This window comes from Phasianus colchicus, chromosome 16 (genome assembly GCF_987193195.1).
Source record: "Phasianus colchicus chromosome 16, bPhaCol1.hap1.1, whole genome shotgun sequence".
NCBI lineage: Eukaryota > Metazoa > Chordata > Aves > Galliformes > Phasianidae > Phasianus > Phasianus colchicus.
Window position 1 is genome coordinate 9,863,540 of NC_143451.1, and position 19,623 is coordinate 9,883,162.

The 19,623-nt window shown below is 40.4% G+C and overlaps 1 protein-coding gene across 1 annotated transcript; it reads right to left on the reverse strand.

Moving 5' to 3' along the window:
* Positions 1-500: 500 nt before the first annotated feature.
* LCMT1 (leucine carboxyl methyltransferase 1) lies at positions 501-19,457 on the reverse strand. The gene is made up of 11 exons (XM_031606626.2): positions 19,298-19,457; positions 18,271-18,362; positions 17,235-17,356; positions 16,161-16,237; positions 15,456-15,517; positions 7,946-8,048; positions 6,419-6,539; positions 5,591-5,692; positions 5,037-5,128; positions 3,310-3,407; positions 501-1,394 (listed from the first exon to the last, which is right to left on the reverse strand). Exons 1-11 carry the CDS (start codon positions 19,393-19,395, stop codon positions 1,372-1,374), a joined length of 990 nt encoding a protein of 329 aa, XP_031462486.1. The 5' UTR covers positions 19,396-19,457; the 3' UTR covers positions 501-1,371.
* Positions 19,458-19,623: the final 166 nt, after the last annotated feature.

Consider the following 19,623-nt stretch of genomic DNA (forward strand, 5'->3'; position numbering starts at 1 on the left):
AAAGGTTTTGAGTTCCTTTCATTGCTGCACAAAGGATCCATCTCTTCTCTTTGGGGAAAGAGTTTAAGTAAATAGTTTGCAAAGACTGAGAAGAGTGTTAACCAAATACTGCGTTTCTGTGCCTTGTCACTTAAGAACTTGGCTTGATATAAACATAACAGTGGACTGCCTGTAGTTCCTAGTGACTGAAACTGGCACTTGACTCTGCAATGAGAACAAAGTGAAGGCCATTTATTTATTTATTTTACTTCTGTTCCCTTGAAATTGACTGTTTTTACAACCCCGATAATCTCCTTCCCTTGTTCTTCAGTCCAAACCTATATCAACTATTTCCTAAGATAGATACTTCTACACTACAGGATGTTGCACAGAATACAAAAATCAGTTTATCCTTGCAGCTACTTTTAATAAAATACTCTTGTTGAAGCACTTGCCAAAGGGAAAATACAGTCAAACCAGAAATGAATAGGTCATTTCTAATAAATAAGACAGTAGGCACATTATAAATATTAAACATTTATTATTCTTCTTCTCAGAAGGTTGCAGGATTCAATTCCAAACAGTAGGAAGGGGGTTAGGGATTTTTTTTTTTTTGTTACTAAATGGATTTTGCTCATTTCTTTTAAGGGGAAAGAAAGAAAAAGAGACTGGTGTAAAAATACTGCCAGGAGTGCAAATATAGTTTACTTCCTTTCTCACCACAACCATCCCCATGCTGAACTGCCAAGCTGAGCCCTTCCCAGTTAAATAGTCTGCTTTAATCAAGGACCCTTTCCTTCTTTCACTCTTCCCACATAAGGAGCAGACCAAGCATAGTGACAGCCTTGCAGCAATAGTAAAAGCCTGGAGAAAGCTTACAGGGCGATACTTCCTAAGAGTTAAACCCAAACAGAATGAAAATTAACAAAACTAACCTTCATGATCAGCCGTGCACAGTGCAAAGAGAAATCCACTAATGCAGTTCAACACATTTTTCCAGCTTCCTATCACAAATACAGTTCACACATCCACAAGATGAAAAGTGGAGGATATAATCCAAGAACACTCACAGTTTTAAACTAAGGAAGGTGAGCCTTTAAACAGGAATTTCAGTCATCTTATAAGAGCCTGTCATTATGTGCATATCCAGGAATGAAAGGTGAATCTTGCTTCATAACAGTTGCTTAAAATGGGCAAAAAAAATTCAAACTACCAAAAGCCAACAGGACAGTCAACATCAGCAGCACCGGCCACTTTCTTCACTGGCACCGCTTACACAGATGAGCAGACTGAACTCGGCACATGCACAGTCCCATCATTTCTGTGACCTTGTCTCAAGAAGAAGGCAGCAGCTGTGGCTTCTGGACCCACGGCTTCCCTTGAGCAAGTACATTAGAAGGTGATGTCTGCAAGACCTAAGGGAAAGAGTGATTGTGTGGGGGAAGAAACAAGTGTTAGTTCTTATGCCGCCCATATTTCATTACTGAGACAGACACAGGAAGAGGGATGCTTTCAGATTATTACTATTTGAAAAAAATACTATTTGAAAAAACAAATACAAAGGATTGGTGGCAGGAAAAGAATTAGGAAGAGAGCTGATCTGCACTTTTAAGCTCTTTTTACAGCAGTTCAACAATTGACCTGAAGGAGTACTGAAGTTGTGACAAAAGGAGCAGTACAGACTGCAGATGGAAGTAAGGATCTGTCCATGGAATCAACAAGAGAAAGATGAGGAAAGTACCATTAATAGGGACACTGATTTTACACTGGATAAAGAAAAAGTGGTTTAAATTGAGACATACCCAAGCATTACACATTTGATTATCTCCTTTGAGAGTTGTCAGAGTTGTCTTTTCTGACATCTAAGATACATTGCAGCATTTAACCTCAGTATCCAAAATTGTCCTGAATACTACTTTAATCAGAAAAAAAAATAATGCTGGCTACTATGAGTAGGTGAACATCTTGGACAGCAGACATTCCAAGCTGAAATCTGTTACTGCAGTAATGGGATATTGTACAACTAGCTTTACCAGCTATACCAGATGTTTTAGTGCTCAGTTTGCTTGAGGAATATCCACAACTTCAGCAGAGATTTCATCTATTCACATTTGATGAGGAAAAGCAAAATAAAAAAATTGTTATTGAATACTGTTTTGTCAGGAACAAGGGAGGGGCAGAAAGGGAAAGAAAAGAAGATGTGAACTGGCAGCCATATCAGTTTTCTGGAAATACTGGAGTCCCAGAAAAACTTGAGTGCAATAGAGTTGCCTTTCAAACCTTGGACAAATAATGGCTGCAGACACCCATTCTTCACCTGAACTACAATTCATTTTGATTTTACTATTTCTTCAACAGCATAAGCAACACAAATAATGTTATATAAAGTTGAAATTCCAGGAGAGACACAATTTTAAGAACAAAACAAACAAACAAAAAAAAGAGTTAAATTCAGAGGGTTTCTTTTCCCCCAAAGAATGGAAATCTTCAGCCTTAGATGGATGTAAATGGTGACAGTGCAGAAGAAGCCTGAGCTAAGTAACAAAATGTATTTTTATGTTGTCAGGACACCATGATTTTATATACCGTGTGCCCATATGGTACTTTACATACATACAATTTGTAATCCTTTCAATTAGCACTGATAGTGTAAAGCAGTTATTTAAAGCAACCCATACGGCATCTTTCAGTGTAAAATAAATCAGAGAATGGCTTCAGTTGGAGAAGACCTTAAGGACCACCCAGTTCCAAACCCCCTGCCATGGGCAGGGCTGCCACCGTCCAAGCTCAGGATGCTCAAGGCCCCATCCAGCCTGGCCTTGAATGCCTCCAGAGATGGAGCACCCACTACCTCTGGGCAAACTGTTCCAGCACCTCACCACACTCTGACTGAAAAAAGTTCTTCAGGATATCTAACCTAAATCACCCACCTTTTAGTTTAAAGCCATTCTCCCTTTTCTGACTGCTATCAGAATGTAAAAAGTCAGTCCCCTCCTGCTTATAAGCTCCCTTTAAATACTAAAAATACTGAGGTCTCCCAGAGCCTTCTCTTCTCCAACCTAAACAAGTCCCTCAGCTTTTCTTCATAGGAGAGGTGCTCTCTAACTCCAGGCTTCCAGTTGGGCAATTCAGATGGCTATACCAAACCCCCAGAAGGCTGAGGAGAAACAGTTGCTTGTCGCCACCTGGGAGGTGTTCACAGCCTCAGAGAAATGGACCCCATTTTCCAGCTACACAATACATCTATCATATAATTGGCACATATAGCCCCAGCCCTTCCATGTAAAATGTCAGTGTGAAGGTTACTTCTGAGATGTTGGGGAACATTACCTAGATTACTGCTGTCTTTTGAGGCCCAGCAGATGCAGTAGTGCTGCATTAGTTGTTCAAAGAGTTCCTTTTCATCCAAGAATTCAAGTTCTTCTATTCTGTGGAAACAAAATAAAACTTGTGATTTAAACTGAAGTCTCAGTGTAGTTTGTAATGTACACTTCTTCACTCTTACAGCATGAAAGGTATAATTCAGTAGTTATCTTCACAGTAAATTAATACAGATATTTGTCCAATATGATGATACCACCACTCCTAACCTTTGTTGCCAATGTACAAGACAAGCGATCAAAAAGATATTTTTAACTTCCACACACAGAAATTTAATGTTTCAGGACTAATCTGTGTAATTTTTCAAGAATATCAGTGTTTCTGTTCCAACCCTTTTTAGTCTATGCATCTGGTCTTGCTGGACTTACGTAGTGCAGCCTAAGGGAAGGAGATTTATCTCGAGCAAAGGATTAACAGCTAACAGCAGAAGATAGTATTTTCTCCAGACAATCACAACAAGTCCATATCATGTCTCGGTGAGTGATGGGTACACCAGTGCAGTTCCTAACAACTCTCCCACATGAGCTCATGACAAAGCACAAACCAAATGGTGCATACAAAATGTGAGGATTTTTTTCCTAAAATGGTTCCTACCAAAGATTCTTGAAGTAAGATCTTATGTTTTCCACTTCGCCCAAGCGAGAAAACTTCTCTCAAGCTGTCCTTGTTTAAGAAAGTTTAATATGGCATATTCCGCTCTCACTTCAGATTACATGAATATCAAGAGCATTTATTTTTCTTGGTAGAAATTTAGAATGGCTGCTACTGAGAATTAAATGAGGCTGAGGGGAGACTGTTTCTAAGTACACTTACAGAGGTGCACGTGCTGCAGAACTGTAGGTAAAGATTTTTATAAATTGAAAGTATTATTTGCCATGTATTAATACTGAGGAACAGTTTACATAACTTATTTATTGGCATCTGGATCAAGTAGAAAGAACTAAACTGATATAACAGTCGAAAACGCTGTAAAAAAGTACAAACTACATCTTTCCAGAAGCGCCATATGGCACAAGCTCAGTCATCACTCCTATTTAAACAACCTATGATTTTCAGTCTCACCTGTTCAGTCCCATGCTTTCAGTAATCCCCATATGTGAATGTTAATGAATTACTTGTAGCAACTCACACTTCATACTACATACCTGAAGTTAATAACATAATGCTAGGCACACCTTTCTGTTGCTCTTTGCTTGCATTGTACATAGGTCCTAGCACTAAATTACCATGGCTCATTACCTAAATCCTCTGTCAGGGAAGAAAGGGGAAGAACAAATGCAGCCATTTTCTACTGACTTGTAGTAGAAGCAACACAAGGCAAGTAATCTTATGCACGCCTACAAGACTGGAGCAAACACACAGATGTCATCTTCACCTTGAGAACATGAAGAATGGATGCCTGCTCTATTCTAAGGCCCCACCTCACCATCTAGTGTTGTGAAAGCTGGATGTTCATCACAAAAAACATCTTAGGTACCATAAATTTGTATTGCTCCAAGCATTCTCCTTAACATTCTGCAAAAACTTCAAGTTCAAACATGTTCTGCCAAGCTAGCTAGCATCTACATGCAGCTTCTCTGATATATGAAATAACCTCATACTAAATATTGACACGAACAATCTTGGAAACGATGCCTGAAGATGACTATTGACTGCAAGCAAGCTATCAGCAATACCTTTTGACATCAGCCTGTGGCAAGAAGCTGTACACTTTCATCATATCAATGGCATGTGCGTTTTCCCATCCATTTAACAGCAATCGTTCCTTCTGCAAAATAAATGAGGAGTGTTTACAGAAGACATGAGGAAGAGATAGCAGAAAACAGTTCTTCCTCGAAGGATTTTGTAGGGCATCTACCTGACCTGTTAGAGAAGAGTGCAACTCCTTTTCATATAAGCATTTGCTGCAAACCTCTACTGAAGCATGACAGTGGGGTAGATGGAGCTGTGCTCTGATCTACTGCAGCTTTTGTACAACTGCAGAAACTACGTCGTATTTAGCAAGCATGACATTAACAGCAGGGAACTGTTATACTGTGGACAGGAAAGGATTTCAGAAAGGTTTAAGTTGGAGAGGACCTTAAAATCTTCCAGTAGGTAGATCATTTCCAGTAGGTAGCAGCTGCCCCAAACCTGCTTTAGTCACTGCTCTGAGCCTTACAGTGCACACACTGAACTATCAGATTAATCTGTTCTCATATCAAACAGGCAGAGCTGTGCGCCCTATTACCTGAGATTCTAAGGATCTGCAGACTTCCACTCCAGCCAGGTTACACTGTCGTCTCTGCAAGTTCTCAATCATGATCTGTCCAAACCGATCTGCCATATTCACCTCAGGTAGAGAATGAGACAAAAGTGTTCCGCCTTCCGAAAAGAACGTAATCGCAGTGAAAAGCAGTAACTTGGTTAAACTCTCTAGTTGTCTGTCATAAAACCTACAGGATAACTTAAAACAATTACATTCTTACGTTGGATCTCATTCCACACTGGCACACCCTCCTCAGCTACATCACATTTACAAGTCAAGTGCCTTTTTGACGATGGCAATGCTATGTCTCTTTCAGGCACATGGACTGTGCACTGAAAACTGACTCTGTTTTAAGTTGTTTATGACTCACACAAGCTCTCTAGTAGTGATTTATAACATGGAAGCTCCAGTTCCTCGCTTCTGGAAGCCCCTAGATTCCCTCAGCAATGTTGACACTGATACAATTTTTGCTCCACTAATTCTCTAATACTATAAACTCACAGGCAACATGCAGCATTGCTTCATTTACTGCTGTCTTATCTAAACCAATATTTTATGGATCACCCACATAAGGATTAAGCCTAACTGTTTTGGTTCAATATAGTTCAGCAAATCATCCTTCAGAACAGACATATTCTTTGCAACGAGATAACAGATCTACAAGATAAAACTCATTACCAAAGAACTTCAGCAGAACCTGCTGTCTGTAGTAAAGAATATGGCCTATTCTTACTTTACAAACACAATTCCCACTTCTGAGAGCAATTTTTATGTCAATAATGCAGTTCAGAAATGCTATTTTTGTTTTACCTGTTCATAATTTATAAACATCGCCACTGGAAAAGTGCTCGCCGCCCACTTCAGAAGATTTGCAGATTGTTGTGGAGTCATGTAAACCAGCACACACTCAGCTACCAGAAGTGTTGGCAAACTTCAAAATAGAAAAAAGAGAACTATTTGTAGCAAAAGAACAAGAATTATAAGCAAGCAATTCATGCTCCCCAAAATTCTTGACAGAGCTCTGCTGTTATGAACTTGACACTTCAGAATGAATGAAATCACTTCGTTAAGTTGACAAGAAATGGGTTTTCTGGCAGCTGACAAATTAATTACAGGGGCCTCCCCTGGTTCCAGAACGGAGGTGTTAGGAAACCCTCCTTTCAGTCAGATGTGCAACATGCTGAAGAAGTATCCTTTAAGTCACCTCTGAGCTGGGATGGCATGAACCATAGCACACATTAAAATTCATTTTGGAGAGAACCATACCCTGCACACACACAATCCACTCTATTTTAAGAGATTAGTAAAACTAGGAAAAAAGTACAGACAAAAAAAAGATTTTTAAAAAAAGTTCTAAGAATTATAATTAGACAAATTGGTTCCACATAAGTAAAAAGAGTGACATGTACTATTATCTAACAAAATGCAATCTACACTTTGCACTTTGTCTCTTCCCCCTCCATCCACAAAAAAACAACATGTCACCAAAATAGACAGCTACATGAGTAATTTTGCTCAGAATGAGAGTTTTCTTCTAATTGGGAAAAAGAAAAGTCGCTAGAAGCAGGAGAAACTCCTCAAGGAGCAGCAATATAAACAAGGCAAGATTTCAGAAGACGAAAATGTAAAGATTTAAATGGCAGTTTGATGCATTCTGCTTTCCCATATGCTCTCTCCCACCCAGCCAGATAGCCACTATTTATATATATTATATTTGAAAAGTATGTCCATCATCTGCTTTAAAAACTTAAATCCTGCCACTTCTAGAAGCCTAATGCTTGAACAGCAAAATGTCAAACGTGAGCTTCCAGAGTTAAGTTCTCAAAGGATTCCATAGCAATCTCTTTACCAAAAGGTCTAGGGAACAGTACAGGCTTTAAGCGGAGGCAATATGAAATGATTACAAAGACAAAATTCTAAAATGATTTAATACTGACAGTATTATTCTTCATTTTATCAGCGAATGCTCCCAGAAATCCTGACTCACACACCTAGAACAATAGTGGTGGAAGACATCCACTTATTGAGGTACTCCCATTAGTCAGCATTAAAAGACTCCACTCCTCAGAAAAAGTAGCTCATGACATACTGATACATAGGTGACAAAAAAGCAGTTTGCAGGATGGACTGCAGAAGCACCAGCCCTGCAGCAGCAGCTTTGGCTCAGTCAGGCTGGGTCTGCACAGTGTCTTCTGCTCAAAGGACTCAGGAAAAGGTAACCATGGAAATAGCACAGAAGGAACTGGATGCAGAAACTTTACGTCCAAGCCTGACTTTGCACTCGACAGTCTGCTCTGTAAGCTCTTACCAAAAAACCCCACAAAAATAACATCTTACTGTACATCCAGCTTGTGTTTCTTTAGCTTTTCCTCTAGATCTGATGAGAAGCGAAGATCCGCTCCCACTATGGAGTATCGGCTGGAGTCTAAGCTGTGGGAATCTGCAAGTTCAGAATTTTCAGAGACCAACAGTTACAAATAAGAGGCATGCTGAAGTTATAAGTTAAAAAAAAACCACACAGGAACACACAAAGTCAAAACTCAGGCTATTATACCTAGCAATTAACTGCAAACTCTTCTTTTAAAAAGATTAATTTCCCTCACAGTGGACTGTTGGGGTTTTCAGATTTTGCTGCGTTAGCATCAGGCTCTGCAGAACACCTCATCCTGTGCTCTGCAGCCAGGACAACGCTGAGAGGTTACCCCATCTGTTACCATGGTTTCAAGGAAAGCAGAGAGGAAAGAAAAAACGTGAAGATTCAAGGCAAGGTTTTTGTTTTCTTTTTAGATGACCCAATATACTTTTTATGTGCATCTCCTTCACTGATCACTGAAAAACCAAAGTAACAATGTTCCAAAAATTAACAAGATATAGTTATACAAATTAGCAATATGTAAAACTATATAACACAGGTGAGTATCAGAAACAGGTTTTGCAGTCAAATGTTATTTGAGGCCCCCTGTATGACGCAGCAACGGTATCATGTGTGCAGAGTCAAAATACAAAGACAGTTTGTGATGCAAATATTCACCCCGGGGCACAGCAGGCAGCAAGCTTCCAAATTGTTTCCCCATATTGAGGAGGAACAAATCCTAAAGCCCAAAGACACTTTGCTACACTGCAGAACTGTCAGGAGGCCAATAGAATTACTGACAGCAGGATGCACTCATTGCTGACAATCAGTTGCAATCAATTCAGCTACACAAGACCAGACCCCGCAGAACACATTTTACAAGTACAGTATCTAACCCACTTAAAGACGTAAAGTTCTGTGGGAATGTAACAGATTGCTCTTTCATGCTTTAACTCAAGAACTGTACTACTGGAGTGAAGACGTGAGGGCAGAACAGCACATAATTTTTCCCTCCTACTGTGTGCATGTGACAATCAGAGCAAGCAGTAAAATAAGAAAGCTAAATGGGGTGGGGGGAACAATGTGAGAGTTTGGAACGATCTTGTGATGGACAATCATTGCCCATCTGCAGCATGGGCACAGCTCCTGGGATCCTACAGCAGACACACAGTCCTGAGCAATGACACAGGAACAGATGTCAAGTGTTGGGTGAAGAGAAAGAGAAGCCAATTGGCTGAAGAGGGGGGGGATAAAGGAGGTTTTGCACTTCGGGAGAATAAAAAAAGATGGAAAGAAATACCATGCAGTTCATTACATTAAGCACTACATCAAACCCTCCAGAAGAAGGATCTTCATTCAATTTTTGAGTGACCAGCTCTGGAAATGGCTCCTGTAAGTCACAGCAGTGTTTTCCAGCAGCAGTTCTGAACAGGGACAGAGATGGTTTGTGCAGAGTTACAGGGGAGGGGGGAAAAGTTGTGCAGCAAGTGATTCAACATTTTCAGTCAAGGCTTTTTTCCATGTGCATGTTCTGTAATAGCTTTACTGCTTCCCACACCCTTCTATTTAAGTTATTATATCAAGGCCATGATAATGGTACCAAAAAAAACCCTCCACACACAGGAAAGTACTTATATAGTGACTTGTGTGCTGCCTGGAGACACAGCAAAGTAAGCGTCAGCCATCACAATTAGTATGGAATTGATGCAATCTTCTTGTCCAGCTTCAATGACTTGGGCACACCAGTATGCTAACGATGACCAAAAATAAACTGCAAAAATGTTGAAGTGCTCCAATAATGGAAACACCACAAACATTTCGGAGGTAGAAATAAACGTCTTCCGCTCACACCACATTGATTTGAGAATTTCTATCACTGAAGAGCAAGAAAGAGCAAAACCTCCCACATTTTAGGTTAAAGCTGTCCTTTACAATTGCTCAAATTTCAGCACAATTGCTGGCATAATGAGCAAATTCAGTGTCAGTCATGCCTTGGCTGGGTAAGAGAGGGGATGGCCATGAACTGGCTGCTCCCCAGTGCAAAGCTGTATGGACAAGTGAAATAACAGCCAGCAAGCCGTGGCCTGCTTACTTCAAGTTACCTACCAGGGAAAAAAAATAATAAAATAATTTACAAAACCAACAGCAGAAGGAAAAACAAACAAGCAGGTTTCCTTAAAGGCAATTTGGCTCAGGAGAAATATTTCTTAAACATTAAAGCTAAGCATACTTAACGCTTAGGAACATCTTTGAGAACACACAGGACTCCCTACAGCAGAAACTTTTAAAAGGCCAAGAAAGCTGATGAGGAACGGATTCTCTTCAAAAGCTTTTTACTCCAAACGCAGACACTTTACTTCTATTTCCAGTGTCTGGGCTGCCTGGCTCCTCTCTGGTCCATTCAAACAGAATGTACTTGTTTCTCCACACGTTTTCCTGCCAGCTTCCCTCAAATCTCCATTGATGGCTGTTGGCAAACACAACCGCAGATGAAAAGTGAAGAAGAGCTGCGCACACATTATATGAAAGCTGATACAATTGCTAGAAGTTGTGCATTTGAAATGCATGAATTATGGAGATATTTAATGAGATGCTCTCAGATACATGTCAACATTTACAAGCAATACTTTTATCTCACAGAAAATCTCATGGAAGGATATGAAATTTGCATAGTTTGCACAAGTCAATTTTAAAATGAAAAAAAGGCAAAAGGAAATAAAAGTTTGAGGAAAGAATTTAAGGCAAGCCTCTAAAATTCCTCGTAAGATTTCTTCTACTTTCAGCCTAGATATGGCATGAAAAAAACTCAAGTCAAAGAGATGAAGATATCAAACCTAACCAGGGAAAAATACTTTAACAAAATCAGGCTGACAGCTGCTCCATCATTTCACATAGAGGTGGCAATGACAGCTGATGATGGCTGGCACTGCCACTGTTCCCAGCCTGGAGGCCAAAAGTCAAAGCACAGTCATAAGCACCCAAGAATGTGATCCTACTTCATGGTCTTTGGCACCAATTTCTGTTTTACTGCATAGCTTGATGTTCTAAATATGAATATTTGAAATAGGCTGTCATTCTGAACGAGCAGCATTGGTGCAAATGTATTGTAAAATACTGCCTGCAGAGTAGCTGAAAAAGGAAAATGAAAACAAACCTCAGCCTGGTAGAACAGGAACATCATCTCAATTGATTTTTTTTTTCTTATGCAAAAATCAAATTTTCTTTTAACTGAATCAAATACTTGGTGTTCTTAGAAAAACAAACTACTTTTTTTCCCCCTCACTATAATGTCACCCCTTGAAACATCAGCACAAGAACCAGACGCAAAGGAAAGCAGCATGAGAATGGGAAGGGCTCCCTGTGTGTGCATTCTGTCCTGGAGAAGATATTGCCCCCAAAACCAAAACATGTCATATGAAGGGTTTCCTTTCTGTCACTGACTTACATGTCATCTCCCTTACAAGCTCCAAATCCCTTGTTTTTGAACAAACAAGGCCACCTCACTGTGACTCAGGCCAGCTGTCCTCATGCTGGTAGAGCCAGTGATGTTTGGTGGCCGAATCCATGGAAAGTCTCATATTCCAAGGAATACTCATTCCCAGTATCTCATCATGGTTTTGCTGCAAAGTTGATTGGCCTCACTCTTTCCTACAGCATGGAATTATCTGACCGTTTTCTCTGTGATGCTCACATTCAACACATTCAATTGTGTACAGATTGTCTTGTACTTTTCTAAAACTAAGCTGTGCAAAATACCAGATTCAGACTTCATTTGGGAAGCATCAGGGAAGAAAACCAACCCCATGACTGCAACTCACCCCATGACCCAAAGGCTCCTTTCAGCCTCATGTATAGATAACATAAGCATGCACAAATAGAACAGAACATTTTTTCTGATCATACTACTCATACATATGGTTTCCATGACTTTTGGCATGGAAGTAACAATACAAGTGCTGGAATTTAAATGTCATTGCACTCACAGAATGTCAGTAAGATTTGCTTCTGCTTGCCTTTTGACCTCTCCACAATAAAGCTTCCCTTCACAGAACCATGCAACCAGTAAATAAATGTCCTGCTTTATGATGGCCAGACACTCACTCCCTACCTTAAATTGTCCACTGAAGCAGCACTGCTCAAAGTTACAGCCAGAGGTACATAAATCACAGCATCATAGCACAGCACTTCCTCTGCTACAGGTATTCAGAGTTCTCTAAATCAAAAAGTTCATGAGTGACACAAAGGTAATAGTTCATTGAAGTACAATTTGTACCTGCGAGGCAACAAAGGTAGAGCTTCCTGACACTCACAACTGCCTTATAAACCAGATAGCAACACTGAACTTTGGAAACTATTTAACCTGACATTGCCACAGCTATGTCATATTACTGCACAAATTCACTGCTTCTCCCTGGAGATCTAACATCCCCTTGTAAAAGACAGAGCTATTCAATGACAAGTGTCATCTTGTTGCGTTAAAGAGCAGAAGCCATATATATCTACAATTGAACTGCAAGCCTTGCTGCCACTTCTTTGTTTGAACAGCAAGGAGAAAACAAATGTTGCCCTGAAACCAAGAAAGTTGCCTGTTAACACTGCTTCCAAAAATGAAAACACTTAGTGCAAGGAAAAAACACAGTATGAGGAGAGTCACTTCAGTGGATATTATAGCAACTTGAGAAATAAAGCAAAGCAATTAAACAAATTGCTCCTTGTGCACAAGAGACAATAACGTGGACCTGATTTAAGAGGAGAAAACCACCAACCCCAAAACCACCAAATCCAAGATTCTAAAATGCTAAGCAATAAGTAGCATCATATCGTCTGGAAGCACTGCTTCATTATGCCCCATTACAATTGCTGACAGATGACACTTTGAGAACACTGAATTTTTCTAACAGCTCTATTAGGTGACACCAAAGGTCCACCCCACACAGCATCCTGCCTCCCACAGGCACCAGCAGCCATTATTTAGGGAAGAGACAAAAAGAGGCCAAGCACCTGCTACTAATAATGCTGTTTTCTATCTTTTTTTCTAAAAATTCTTAAGTTTGTTTGGGATTTCTGGACCATTACTAACCAGTGCTTTCATTTTATGAACATTATACATATTATGATATGTACATCTTGTACTTCAGTAGCAGTGATCAGCCAGAAGCCTCCCATTAACACGTGAGGCACAAACTACTCCTTCCACCCATGTGCATCACTTTATATTCATCCGCATTGAATTTTATCAGCAAGTCACTAATTTCACAAGATTCTTCTGCAGTTTTTTACCCCTCTGAAGAGTTTGGTCTTGCCAACAAGCTGCCACTTTGTATTCATTCTATCCTCCCAATTGTTTCTTAGTACTGAATAATATCCGTCAGATTTCCACCTCCCTCTACAATGAGAATTAACCACATATGCCTACCCTTCATCCCCAGCTCTTTAGAGAACCATTCCTTCCCCCCTACAGCAACAACAAAATTTTGCTGGCAAACATTGGTAAATAACTTTGTTAATATGTATTTTTAAAATTCAATTACATTATTAATTGGATGCCCTTCTCTACTACATTCATTAACTCCAGTAAGTTTGTGAAGCATAACCTATCTTCACAAAAGCCATGTTAACTATTTCTCAACACATTATATCATTCTGGGGTTTCACTTAGGCTGTCTGTTAGAGTTCCTACTAATTTGTCCAGTAGAGGCATCAGTCCTACTGGTTTGTAGCTCCTGGATTGGGCTCACAGAGCCCATTTGAGTCTCAGCTGCCACCTTCCAGTTCTCAGGTACTAAGACAATTTTAAAATGAGAAGGTACACAGCAGTTCGTAGCTGAGTGATTTCATTGTTGAGTTCCTTTAGAACAGTGAGAAGTCTCTAGGGCCATACAAGATTCATCTGACTATTTCATTTGTCTACTTATGTCCTCTTCTGGTGGTACTTCCAGAGGAAGCAGTTCTATTAATAGGTCCTTAAGAAAAAGTTCCCAGAGGGATTTCACACAAGTTTATCTATGGCTTTTTTTGTGTGTGCTGCAGCAGACTTCTAACACCTCCAAAGTCCCAGACACTGGGCTACAACCCAAAGGTCTCAGCATGGTACAGCCTACACCAGCTTAGCCACACAAATTCCTACACTAAGGCATCTGACACGCAGCACTGGGAAAGAACAAGATGAACAGCGTTAGAGAAATAAACCAGTCCAGTAGATTCAGCAGAGATGCACTAATTGAAGTTTACTGCTATGAACTGTTAATTAGTAGCTTTTGATTGGAATACATGCAACTTGATGACTTTAAAATTGTTCTGCTGTACTAGAGGTATCTACAGAGCTATTCAGTTACACAAACACTATTGAACATTCTGATCTACTTCATATTAATGCATTTTCAGGAATGCTTATGCAGCACGTCTCATTGTATCACACGGTTGTACAGTCTCCCACTGAAACTCAGTGGTATTTAGAAGCTGTTTTTCTGAGACAGGCAGACAGGGCTTTCATCTTTTTAAACCTGAATGAAAAGTAGAGAACTCTGATATACAGATGTCATTTAAAGATTCAGTAAGTTACAAATCCCCAGTATGCAGTAATAAAATGTGCAGGGCACATACAAATATGCACAGTCTATTCAGTGTGGCAGTATTCTAATCCAAGTTCAGGCACTAAACAGGCCTCAGATGAGCACCCACACCAAGTCACTGGCAGGATAAGCATATCTTCTTTTTCTCTTGAGGGCCCCTTTGAGCCTTTCAGACCCTCAGTGAGAATGGTGCTTACAAAAAATCACATGCAGATTTAACCACACCAGGAAATGCACAACCTCAGTTTCCAAGTTACGCTTGCTAACACAAACTAGTTGATGCTGCAGGTGCAAATAACTAATCTTTCTTCTAAGCAGCCCAGAAGAAATAACTACAGTGCACTATCTGCAATTTGGGCACCACAAAGATTACTCAGAAGAATCTATTTTTTCCACCATAATAAAGAAATTTTTACATTATAATCTTGACACAACATTACAAGTCTGTAAGCTAAGACAATATGAGCACATAATACTATCTGAGTCTAATATTCTCTTTTAAAAATACTGAAATGTAGCAAGCAGCACTGGCTCCCAAGAAATAACTTTGTAAAATACATTTGGTGGAGTCTTCAAAGAAGTAGCACAAAGACTTGTACTCTTAATGTGATGAAAAGACAAAGCACTCATTTTAATCAAGCATTTTTTTTTTCTGTGAGAGTGAAACGTAAGTTAAGCTACATACAAGAGAGAAAAAACTTTCTAGCAGAATAAAGCCTCTTCAAAAGACGACATTTCTAACATGACACAGAGCAAATGGGCATGATTCTGTAAGAGAAGAAATAAGCCTCTTTTCCCTCCCAATTCTCTGTCCAAACAGCATTTCAAACATTAAAAGCCTGCCCACATATCAGAACAAAGTGATCAGAAAAGTTTTAAAAGTGCTGCAGTACATTGCTGACTTATTTTAAAGATGACTCACCTATTAGAAGAGAGTCCCCTGAATGGGTTTCTATGATTGGTTTTGACAAGGGAGGTTTTGATCTGTGGGAAGAAGGAAGAAGCAGCTCTGAGCAGTTAGACTTGCTTAACTATGTGCTTCCAAAAAAATTTTTCTTTCAAACACGTGAAGGACAAGAGAATACCTCTGCCCTCTACTGGAAAGAAAAGTGTCTGCAGATTAGACTTACAATATGCTGCAGTTGAGTTTCATATACACCAACTCCTGCAATTCTGAGGTAACTCTTTCAAGACAAACCTAGACACTCCCCTGAAGTATCCTCCATAATCTTAACTTATTTATACAAACAATACTCAAAAACTGTATCAGCTAACCCCCCTCTCTAACTTGACATGCAAATCTGAAAGTTTCCTACTGTATTTAGATAGAAGAGAGACTTCATTGCCCCAAATCACCCTGAGACTTGCTCTGTCTACTGTACTGTAGACAACTGACAATTAAATCAGTTTGCCTTCCTACAGAATAGTGACTTCCCCAGATTGAAAGATGACAGAATAATCTCTTCTGTAGGACTTGCTCGAATAATCACACCTTTATTCTAAATCATGGAGCGTGAAGGACTCCTCTGAAGAGAGATGGAATAATTAAAATCCATAGCTTGTAATTCATTACATTTTGCTGAATTACATGCAGTTCCACACAGGTTAATATGAGCCTTACACTTACTTTATATTATGTATTTTTCTTGCAACTATCATTGGAAAATCCACTTCAAAGTATTTTCTAGGGAGAAGATTTTCATCCTGAGAATTGGATTAAGACAACAGAATTAGGAAGATCCATATAACAAGAAGATATAGCCTTAAGTCCCAAGCAGTTTTGTTTCAGTTTACATTGGCATTATTAACAACAGTATATTTAAACACACAACTTAAAAAATGGAAGTTGAGAATCATTAAAATGCTCCCTAGGAATCAAACAAAATATTTAATATTTTTAAGTAAAACATCCTGGACACAAGAGTGGTATTGATTCAAGGTAATAAAAGTTAAAACAACCTCAGATTCACAGAGTTTTCACAGAAGTGTATGTCAGAAGATAAGCTCTGCATCTCAGAAAGAGCTTTTCCCTTCCACTGAGTGTAACATAAAGACTTGTGACCATGCAAAATGCAATTGGCCTCTTCTAGTTTTCTTTTTAAAAAAAAAAGCAGATTTAGTGTAAGTTGTAAGTTAGTAAGTAACAATTATACAGTATTGTATAATACATATACTATACAGTATTATACAGTACAATATTCTGAAAACCATCACATAGTACAAGAATCATACGAATTATTGTCAACTAAAATAAATGCATGCAGATATATATTTGTGTATATGATCTCACATTTATATAAATACACATAACTCAGAAACAAGTAAACAGCATGCACAGCACTCTACCTCAAAAACCTATATGTGTACTAATATAAAACAAGGATGGTGAAAACCCATGCTTAAAGAGAACAGTAAGATGTGAAGTTCCTGAAAGTCCACTAGAGGTCAGCTTCATGTCACACATGTTTTGGGGGAAGGTCAGTGAAAAACCCTCTCCTTATACACTGCAGATACCTAATTCTAAACAAATCCTAAATGAGGCAAACCAGCCCGGGCAGTCTGCTGACATACACAGCCTCACAGCACACCTCCACATTGTGCTACAGAAAGCTGCACTGATAAGCCCTCACAGAAGAGTGCTTCTAACATCCACACAAATCTTTGTCTTGAGCTGGGTTCTTTACTCTCAGCTATCACTTACCTTTAATCTCCAGAACAAGGTATCCATGCCAGCACCAAGATTAACAATCTGACAATTGCACTCGGTCTTCTTTAGAAAAGCTTCAAGCAGATAACTGACACCCTGAACACGAGCATAATAGCCTGTTAACAAGAAAAAGTTTATATTTTTAAATTGCTATTTTAGTATAATACCAGATGCTTAATAGTCAATTTTTTTAGCAACTTTGGAAACTCTTTACCTACTTAAAAATATACTTCTTAGGAAGGAGAATACACTCTCTCATGAAGAATATTATTTTTTTCCTGTTACTATCTTACCCAATGTAAGGGTACCCTACTTCGTGGGTACACGAAGAACAAACCAAATTAATTCAAGCTGTTGAGCACACCGAACTCTTGCAGAGACCAGAGCTGACCCACACTGCTGTCCCCACTCAAACAGCAATTTTGATTGCTTTGTACAGAGTACTGCACGTTAAACAAGACATAGGGATACTCTATTCAGAATACAGAAAGCAAATGATAAGAACTATTAAGAAGGTCACACAGCATGTAATTTTACTATGAAGGGTATATATCTTACTCTTCCATGTATACCCTATGCTCCATACACATAGCATATGGAAATTAGGACTGGAGTGCTTTAATGTTTGTAACACTGCAACGTGATGGCAGCACAGCAATAAGAGCATAGTAGCAAACTCCTAGGCTGCAGAAGTAAGGAAATGTTCAAATATATCGATCATGGACACAGAAGCAAAGGAAAGAACCTGCTTACCCTGAGAAGGCCTCAGGTTCACAGGTTCCAGCAAGAGCCCCTTGCCTCCACTGCCAACCCTTAAATGAGGTCTGGGAAGGGGTGGAGCCAGGGTCCACCCCTCCCCTCTTGGTCACACAGGTGCATTGCATGTATCTGAGCTCCCGTGGGTTGGCTCTGCTTTTTCACCAGGTGCTCAATCACTGTTTGTTTCAGGTGATAACTTAGCATTTCCACTATTAAGGACACTTAAAAATATATTTGTACTGTCCTCATCCACACTTATTCACTGACTTGCCTCTGTTGATTTCAGGTGCTTTTCTTTCTTTGGCTTGCCTCACAAAATACTGGATGTAAGGGTCCTTCCAATAGCCGACGCTTACAGCAAACCTGCCCAGCAGAGGAAGAAAAATTAAGAGTTATGAATTAAGGCCAGCAAGGTATATTTCAAAAGATAACCAAGCTTCAAAGGAGACTCTTTGACCTGCATGCCTACGTGCAGACAAGGTTTAAGAAGTCTACCAAATGTATGCAAGTATAGGAAGTTGCAGGATGCCCAGTTAAAAACCCTGCCTGTTCCTATACACATAAGTATCTTTTTAATGGCCTTTACACTACCTGATGAATTTACACAAGATCCCAGTTCCAAATATTTCTTTGAGAATGCAGCAAAAAAGGATACGTGTCTAAAAGGTCCCCTAATCTGTACAGACATCTTTTGTACATTTATGCACTGCGCACTGTTAACATTTATTCCTGAGCCTCTATGTGCCACTTTAACACAGCCAACAACACCACACTGTTCTAATAGAGCTTTCTGACTTCATAGCCAAGCAGGTTAACAACACCCCTCCCTGGCATTACCTCAGTACCAAAGGAAATAAGTGACAGCGACACCCGAATTAAACTCACGACCGTACATAAGAGGGTAACAACACCATTATCCCCTGCATCCTGGGGAAGAGACCGAATAAAGAGCTCTGAACAACAGTGAGACGTTTGTCCTGAGTTTTGCACGTCGCTGACATTTTTGGTTCTTGCTGTAAGAACAGCTCTAATTATCAGCAACCCTAATTGTCGCTGATGATACCTTACAAACAGGTTCTAAGATGAAAACCGGTCAGGGCTGGGAGCCGACAGCAGCACTGCCCACAGCAGGCCCTCGCAGCCAACACCCGCCCGCTCACACCACGGCCCTGAACGTCCCCCGATCCCTTTCCTTCCCGGTCCCGCTGCTCTCACACAGCCAGCACCGGGCAGGCCATTGCCTCGCTGACGGGCCGGCCCTACGCCCGGCCCCGCTGCCCCCAACCCTCAGCCATTACCGTTTGCAGACGGATGCGTCCTCGCACGTACCCCGGACCGCCTCATCCGCCTCGTCCAGGCCGGCAGCGGGCAGCTGATCGCGAGCGGCGGTCGCCATAGAGGGCGCGATGCTCACCCGCCCGCCGCTGCCGCCACCACCCTGCGGCACGCCCCCCGCCGCTTCCCATTGGGCGGCCTGCGCGAGGCGGTGCGCCGGAGCTCGGCGGTGCGCCGTCACGATTGGCTCACGGCTTCGCCCATTCCCACAACAGCCAATGGAAGAGCGAGATCTGCGAGGCCCCGCCCAGGAAGCGGCGTCGTACCGCAAAGCACGCCGGGAGTAGAA

Bases quoted from the DNA above. Each gene is read 5' to 3' on its own strand.
- LCMT1 (XM_031606626.2), bottom strand. From the start codon at position 19,395: ATGGCGACCGCCGCTCGCGATCAGCTGCCCGCTGCCGGCCTGGACGAG. The intron at 5,693-6,418 runs GTAAAACAAAAA...TCTCTACCTGAG, and splicing joins TGTTTATAAATTATGAACAG to GTGAATATGGCAGATCGGTT. The intron at 3,408-5,036 runs GTATTGCTGATA...TTGTTTCCACAG, and splicing joins CCACAGGCTGATGTCAAAAG to AATAGAAGAACTTGAATTCT.